The sequence below is a fragment of the Nerophis lumbriciformis genome, linkage group LG13, assembly GCF_033978685.3.
Source record: "Nerophis lumbriciformis linkage group LG13, RoL_Nlum_v2.1, whole genome shotgun sequence".
Lineage (NCBI taxonomy): Eukaryota > Metazoa > Chordata > Actinopteri > Syngnathiformes > Syngnathidae > Nerophis > Nerophis lumbriciformis.
The window spans coordinates 38,090,156-38,098,170 of record NC_084560.2 but is presented as its reverse complement, the minus strand read 5'-3'; the positions used below and the strand labels follow the sequence as shown (position 1 = coordinate 38,098,170).

General features: G+C 42.6%; 1 protein-coding gene across 1 annotated transcript in view; it reads right to left on the bottom strand.

Annotated features, from left to right (window-relative positions):
• LOC133613364 (titin-like) overlaps positions 1 to 8,015 on the bottom strand; it is a 206,438-nt gene that overhangs the window by 46,312 nt on the left and 152,111 nt on the right. The window contains exons 224-234 of the mRNA XM_072914530.1: positions 6,606 to 6,908; positions 6,192 to 6,497; positions 5,615 to 5,902; positions 5,161 to 5,451; positions 4,783 to 5,067; positions 4,096 to 4,683; positions 1,934 to 2,038; positions 1,654 to 1,851; positions 1,258 to 1,554; positions 567 to 1,154; positions 61 to 363 (exon numbers count right to left, since the gene is read on the bottom strand). Coding sequence (XP_072770631.1) covers positions 61 to 363; positions 567 to 1,154; positions 1,258 to 1,554; positions 1,654 to 1,851; positions 1,934 to 2,038; positions 4,096 to 4,683; positions 4,783 to 5,067; positions 5,161 to 5,451; positions 5,615 to 5,902; positions 6,192 to 6,497; positions 6,606 to 6,908 — 3,552 coding nt within the window. The remainder of the gene's footprint in view (positions 1 to 60; positions 364 to 566; positions 1,155 to 1,257; positions 1,555 to 1,653; positions 1,852 to 1,933; positions 2,039 to 4,095; positions 4,684 to 4,782; positions 5,068 to 5,160; positions 5,452 to 5,614; positions 5,903 to 6,191; positions 6,498 to 6,605; positions 6,909 to 8,015) is intronic.

The window sequence follows — 8,015 nt, the reverse complement described above, 5'->3', positions numbered from 1 at the left end:
TTAAAATTAAACTGTGTATTATATGATTATGTGACACCTCTTTACTGTTAAATTACTTACACACTATGTCCTTGGTCATCACTGGATTTGAAGGCTCACTGGGATCTCCAAATCCAGCCTTGTTCTCAGCAGTGACTCTGAACTCGTACTCGACCCCCTCGCTAAGGCCTTGCACCTTGAAGCGCAGGTCTGGGACTGTTCTCTTAGAGGCCCTGACCCACCTCAATCCTCTCTTCTCTTTCCTTTCAACACAGTAGCCTCTGATGTCACATCCCCCATCCTGTGCTGGTCTCTTCCATGAAATGGTGACAGCGTTCCTGCTGACGTTATCTATCTCTGGGATTGAGGGTGGGCCCGGTGGGCCTTTAGGGGAAAAAAACATTTTCAGCGTTAATAATGACAACCATATGATGAACAATTTCATATGATATTAACTTGACCTGCGAATGAAATGGAATAACGATTGGAAGTCCTAAACTGACAAAACAATAATAACCTAGCAGGAAGACTAACAAAACAGGGAATGATTAGCAACACAAACCATGTATAAGATCGATTAAACTTACAGAAACTGTCGACCATTTTGACTGGACCAGACTGGCTTGAGTCTCCAGTGCCATACTGGTTTACAGCACATACTCTGAAGATGTACTCATTGCCTTTGATCAGTTTGCTCGCTGCATATCTGCAGTCCATCACATTTTCAGCTAACTTGGTCCACTGTAGGCGGCTGGTCTCTCGCTTCTCAAGGATATAAGATTTGATTGAGCTACCGCCATCCTCATCTGGTGGAAGCCAGCTTAAGGTACACTTTTCAGCAGAAATATGACTGGCCTCAATCGGGCCTGGAGGTCCTGGGACATCCAGGACCTTTACTTTTACATGTTCGTCTTTGATGCCGAACGGGTTGCTGGCAGTAATTGTGTACTCTCCGGTATTTTTCCGGCTTGCATATTTAATAGCCAGAGAGGAGGAAGTTGGGGTGCTGGTAATATTGACAATGTCAGAGTTCTTCAATTCACGGCCTCCCTTCGACCAGATAGCAGTCGGTGGAGGTTTTCCTGCAATCTTGGAAGCAGAGATCACGATAGTGTCTCCTGCTCTGACGGATATACCGTCCTTCATGTCTGGTTCAATGGTGATGCTTGGAGGTTCTGATGAAGTAAAGAAAGCAAGTTATGCAACATGTTACACTGCCAGATGCAACATTAAAAACAAATATGTTTTTTGATATGAACCCTGATTAAAATAGCTTACCATACTCATCCTTGCAAGTTAGCTGGTCGGTCTTCTCTGAGGGAACACTGACAGCACCAGCTGCATTTTTGGCCCTGATTTGGAACTGATACTGAGCTCCCTCTGTCAAGTCGGTCACAGTGAAGGCACATCTTTGAATGTTGACATGGTTAGCTTTCATCCAGGCCTTAGTACCAGCTTCAAGTTTCTCTATCATGTAGCCAATGAGCTTGTAACCGCCATCATATTTGGGTGGAGTCCAAATCAGAGTGACTGAGTTCCTGGTGACATTAATGACGTCAGGCTTACCAGGGGGATCTAACAAGAAACAAGAAAACGACTGTGAGAAGAAACGTAACAAAGGAAATTCTGCCTCTAAGAGTATTAAGACATCTTAATTAAATGCACATAACTCACCAATTGGATCAAGAGCAACCACCGCCTCAGTGGCTTTGCTGGCTTTCCCAAGACCGGCAACATTCATGGCCATAACTCTAAACTCATATTCCAGTCCTTCTATCAGACCTGTGACTCTGCACTCCTTTACTCTTAGAGGAGATTTACTGGCTCGCTTCCACATGAGACTGTTTCTCTCCTTAAACTCCACATAATAACCTGCAAAGTGCACAAAATGACTTTTTGCTATGTTCTATATATGTTAGATTAGCTTTACATTGTCAGGATCACTGTCAGTTACCTGTAATTGGGGAACCACCTGTGTCTTTGGGATCAGCCCAGGTCAAGATGGCTAACTCGTGGCGTATACTGACTATATCTGGAGGAGCTGGTGCCTGTGGGACATCTGGAAGTGGAAGTGGAAGAGGAAGAGATTCTGGGGTTAGAAATGACTGAATATTTAAGAGCACATTCTGTGAAAACAGCTACTTTAATTTACTAGTAGAACAGAAAAAAAGTTGACTTAAATATAAATGGGTTATACTTGTATAGCGCTTTTCTACCTTCAAGGTACTCAAAGCGCTTTGACACTATTTCCATGTTCACCCATTCACACACACATTCACACACACATTCACACACTGATGGCGGGATCTGCCATGCAAGGCCCTAACCACAACCCATCAGGAGCAAGGGTGAAGTGTCTTGCTCAAGGTCACAACAGACGTGACTAGGTTGGTAGAAGCTGGGGATCGAACCAGGAACCCTCAGGTTGCTGGCACGGCCACTTTCCCAATTGCGCCACGCCGTCCCCTTCATATGCTTAATTGTATTTCCTTGTATCCATCAAACCAGTTATTTTCAAACTGTGGTACGTGTACCACTAGTGGTACGCGGGCTCCATCCAGTGGTACGCCAATTTTTATTTTCCTTTATTCAAACTGTGTGTAATGTTACGGTGGCCAAAACATATTAAACATACTGTTAAATAAAGCCTCTGCCTTGTTTTTTATGAATAATTAGGCCTACTATGCTACAGTATTTTAATGTTGGTCATTATGGTGGTACTTGGAGAGTCAAGTGTTTTCTGAAGTGGTATTTAGTAAAAAAAAGTTTGACAACCACTGCATTAAACCATGTCTAATTGTATTTCCAATTCCAATAGTATGTGAAAATATTGTCTAAACATCATAGAATGCCAGAATTTCAGACGGCGATTTTAAATAATCCGCTCTAAATGTCTTTCGCAATTTCCGTAGATTCGGAGTCGAACAACGTCACGGTGGGAACGCTTCTGCAATCTGACCATATCACCAGATCAGTCATACCGGAAATATGCAAAAATTAGAAAGAGATGTGCTGTTTATCATTCACAATCCCTCTGTAACACATTAACACATATGCTTTAAAAATGTTTTAATTTTAAGTTGTAAATAAATAAAATGTCTCAATAGGGGCGTTCTGTTCCACCCACACAGCTCTCTAAATAACCATCCAAAACCCGGCAACTCTATTTACATATCGTGACCTGAATATTAACTTAATATTACCGATATTGTTATTAAAAGGGCTAACGCAGACAAACTATTTTTTTAGCGACGCATTGATAACAGAGAGCTAATTACTAGCTTATGCGGCTGTACTGTGTACTGTGTAATACTGCTGCATCGCATCTTGGCTCATCAAAGTTATTCTAGATTATAAATCATGCCTCTCATCTGGATAATAGGATTTAGCTATAAATCTAGAAGTTGTTCATTTGTGACATTCAATTTACATCCGGAGACAAAGACACGGCAACCTAAGACCGTGTGGGCAGGCAGCAACTTTTCCTTTTAACCTTTTGTGTGGATTGTGATTCATTCTTCATCTAAGCGGGAAGATACGAACCCCCTATCAGTTGTCATCGCAGTGAGAGTGGACATTGTACAGTAAGTGATTGTTTTATTATGTTTGTTGTTTGTATTTATTGTTTAGCACTTAGCAATAGTGCTACATGATGCTTAGTGTTTTACTAAAGCTGGATCTGTTTAGCACAGAGCTTCTAAAACATATCGCTCACTCTCCTTATACTCAGGCTAAAAACTATTAGATTCTGGATCATACTTTTTTCCAAAGTAATTTTTGTTGCTTTTACAAAGTGAATGATTAGCATTGTTGCTGTTGGGGAAAGGATCTATGGTTCCCACCTCAATGCTACAGACCACGTGACAGGTTTGCTCATTATCTCTCAAAAAGGCTTGGGAATCTCCATGAAATTATTACTATTTTGTTAATATCTATTTAGTTGCAAACTTTGTAGGTATTTTGGTGTTATAAGTCAGATATACAGTATATGACAATAGCTTCTATATAGAGGCAACTTGTTTTTCCATTCTACTAGTACTTTAAAACAAATTTTACGAATGAATTGATTAAAGCAAACAAGTTGACTTAGCTTCAACTCAGATTCTGAATACTCACTGAAAGGATGCTGTGCGATGACTGGATCTGACCTCAGATACTCGCCAATACCGTATTTGTTCTCAGCAGACACTCTGAATATATATTCTATTCCATCGTGTAGACGAATCACTCTCATAGTGGTTTTCTGGATTGCTGAAGCCACTGTGGCCCACTTGTTGTCTGTTGCCCGCCTTTTTTCTACAATATAGTTGGACACTTCTGCACCCCCATCATCTTTGGGTGGCTCCCATTCCAGAGTGATCCCATCGGCTGTGATCTCATCAAACTTTATGGGTCCAGTGCAGATGCCAGGTTTGCCAACAACTTTGAGTTTAAACTTGCAATCTTTGGAGCCTGTGCTGTTCTTGACGTTGATGGTGTAAGTGTCAGCATCTACTCTCTGGCAGTCTCTGATCAAGAGGGTGGTGATGCCTTGAGACGCCTCAACACACATGCGCCCAGTGTCTCCAAGGACCACTTCACCCTTCTTCCACGTGGCAGTGGGATATGGCACACCAATAATGGGGATGTTAATGCGGATAGTAGTGCCTTCCTTCACCACTTGGCAGCCGTCAGGTATACTGCTAAGGTTGCAGTCAGGCAGCACTGGAAACAAGTGGTGTTGGCAAATGAGGAATTGATGCAAATCAAAACGCAAATAGAATAGTGTTCCATATAGGGCAAGGCATAGCTATTAGTTCTTACCAAACTGGTCCTTGGCAACAGCACTGAGTTCAGTGGGCGGCCCTTCTCCAGATTCATTGAGTGCCCTGACTTTGAAAAAGTACTCCTTGCCCTCAGTGAGCTCACTGACCGTCAGTGAAGTATTCTTTCCCTTCATGATTTGCTTCCACTGCACGCCTTCACTCTGGTCCACGATGTATGCACTGACATGACTTCCGCCATCACTGATAGGCTTTTTCCAGGCCAGAGTGATAGAATCCTTGGTGGTCTTCTTGGCCTTCAAGTCCACCACTGGACCAGGTTGCTCTGGAGGGGAAAGGATTGCATCAGAACTGAGAAAGTGGTGGCTTGGGTGACCTTTGTGTCAAAAAAAGCATCAGTGGATTATGCTATGAATACCTGAAGCTCGCACACTGCCTGTGGTCTCGCAGCCTTCACCGATACCATAAGCGTTTTCGGCCAGCACTCTGAAGCAGTACGCTTGCCCTGCCTCCAGGTTGGGGATTCTATAGGAGATTTTGTGACACTCTGTTGACACACAGGTCCATGCCTTCCTCTCTGCCAGACGCTTCTCAACAATGTAACTCTTGACGGGGCTACCACCATCAATCAGTGGTGGATCCCAGGTGATGCAAGCATGGTTTCTAGAGGTCTCCTTCACTGTCAGGTTCATAGGTGGCCCAGGAGAATCTAAGGCGAGGGTGAGGTAGTTGTATCAGAAGCAGTATAGCTTACAAGCATGTTTTATTTTGCCCTAAGATGCAATTTGTTTACGTATCTTGATTTTTTGACTGAGGCCAGAAACATGAGCAAGTGACAGGGAGAGACAAACATTTCTGATGTCATATCTTACCAAGAACCTTGACCACAATGGTGTAGCTTTTTGAACCACTGCTGTTTTCCAGCGTCAGCACATATTTGCCAGCATCATATCTGTTAATGTCTTCAATCAAGAGCAGGGTATCCCACTCCGATGTCTTGATCAGCAGACCCTCTCGGTCCTTCAGGTTAGCGTCCACCTTGCTCCATGTCACTTTTGGTGCTGGGCGACCTCTAAGAGGAACGTAGAGCCTCAGGGTGACGCCAGCACGGAGAACCAACACTTTCCTCAGGTCGGCATCTAGTTCCGCTTCTGGAGCAACTGAAGACAGGTTTATTCATTTATTTAGATTTGATTACTCTGTTTAGTCTGCCGGTTAGATTCATGCAGTTTAATTTTGGCAGATGACAATGCATACAGCAAGTGGAAAAAGAATACAGTTCTACGCAAAGCAAAAATAATTGCTTTTTAGAAACGGGTATAACTGACCATGCAAGCTAGCTGTATTCATTCTGAGGATCATGGTTATTGTAGTTAAACTAAAATAGATCATGGGTCAAGATTATTGGTATTAGGCAAGAAGCACGAACATTAAAAAAAAGGAACATACTGAGGATGTCCTTGGCCATGTGGTTTCCAGGGACTTCGCTAGGCTCGCTGTAGCCAATCTTGTTGACAGCAGTGATTCTGAACTGGTACTCTATGTCATGCATCAGGCTCGTCACCAAAAACTTGGTGGTCTGGAGCTTCTTGGGGACATTGCATTTGGTCCAATTCTCTGCAGTTGCCAGTTTGCACTCCACCAGGTAGCCAATGATCTCGCAACCACCATCGTAGGCTGGCTTAGTCCAGCTCAGGCTGATGGAGTTCTTTGTAGAATCTACCACCTTAGGGAAGGCAGGTGGGCCTGGAGGATCTGGAGAAGAGTAGCATTGATTGGAATGACACCACTTGGTACTTACACTTATTTTGAATGAAAACCATCTTTAATTTAAAAATCTTTAATTCTTAAAAATATACTCACAGACGGGGTCTACGGCCAGAGCAGCTTTGGATGCGTCGCTTGGTTTGCCCAGCCCAGCTTTGTTAATGGCAATGACTCTGAACTCATACTCAGAGCCTTCAGTTAGCTGAGTTGCTTTAATGGTCCTGTCAATCACTGGCCTACGGTTGACCTTGGCCCAGGTCAACTCTGTTGCCTCACGCTTCTCTACCATATAGCCAAGGATGGTTGCTTTACCGTCGTTAGCTGGCGCCTTCCAGCTCACCGTCATGGAGTCCTTGGTGATATTGGTAATGACAGGCGGCTCACACGGGCCAGGAACATCTGAGGTAAAATAGCGATCTCTCATCAGAAACAACAACCTTGTTTCTAACTATTTGACTAGGCAAATATTAACTAGCGTTCACCACTGTATATTTGGAAGGATTGATGATTCTTTGATGAATCAAATCCTAATGATGTCATACCACAACCAGTGGTGGGACTCAATTACCAAACTGTTTAAAAAAAAATCTGACAGGATCTCAATAGTTGACAACTGAAGATGTCAGTGATAGGTCAGGTATGGGGAGAAATGCCTTTGATGATAACGATAATAAAAATCTTATAATCTAACAGGCTCACTCAACACCTTCAACCTCCTTGACCTTAGTTCTGCTTTCAAAGCCACTACCATTCTATACTTATCAAACTTTTTAAATACAGTCTTGGCTTAACTAGCATATTCCACTCCTGTTTCAGCACACTGACTTCACTTCTACTGCTTTGCTGCAAACAGTTTTATCTTTCAAAAATGTAATAATAAGTCTGAAACCATGCTCATCCATCCTATTACCCAAAACCATGGGCCCTTTTCCATCGCAGGAACTTTTACAGGAAGTTTTCAATTTACCCTGGTACGTAAAAAACATAGCAAAGAGTCTGAAAGTCTAAAATCATGCTCATCCTTCCTACTACTCTGAACCATGGGCCCTTTTCCATCGCAGGAACTTTTACAGGAACTTGCCAATTTACCCTGTTAAATGAAATACCCGCCTGCATTTCCACCTACCAGGGCAAATACATTTCCACAAGAACCTTTTAGTTCCTATTGGCTAGATGGCACTTTGAAAAGTTCTTGAGGAACTTTTAAGGGGCAGGCTGTGCTGTCGAACCCTGATTGGTTGAAACCTTTGTGGTGTTCAAAAAACTTTGTATTTGAATTTCAGCTGCCATTACAGTATGCACGGATAACTTATTTATTTCTTATTTCTTGTGTATTTCTATTACAACGTACTTGACCATAGAGAGAAAGAAAGGAACTTTCGAGTTGTAGGAACTTCTCTAGGGCACATCTCTGTGCTAAAGAACGTTAATTAGTGGAACTATATTGTAGTGTTTTTACTGAGCCATAGTGTTTAAACTACTATACAGTTTTAATGTTGTTTCATT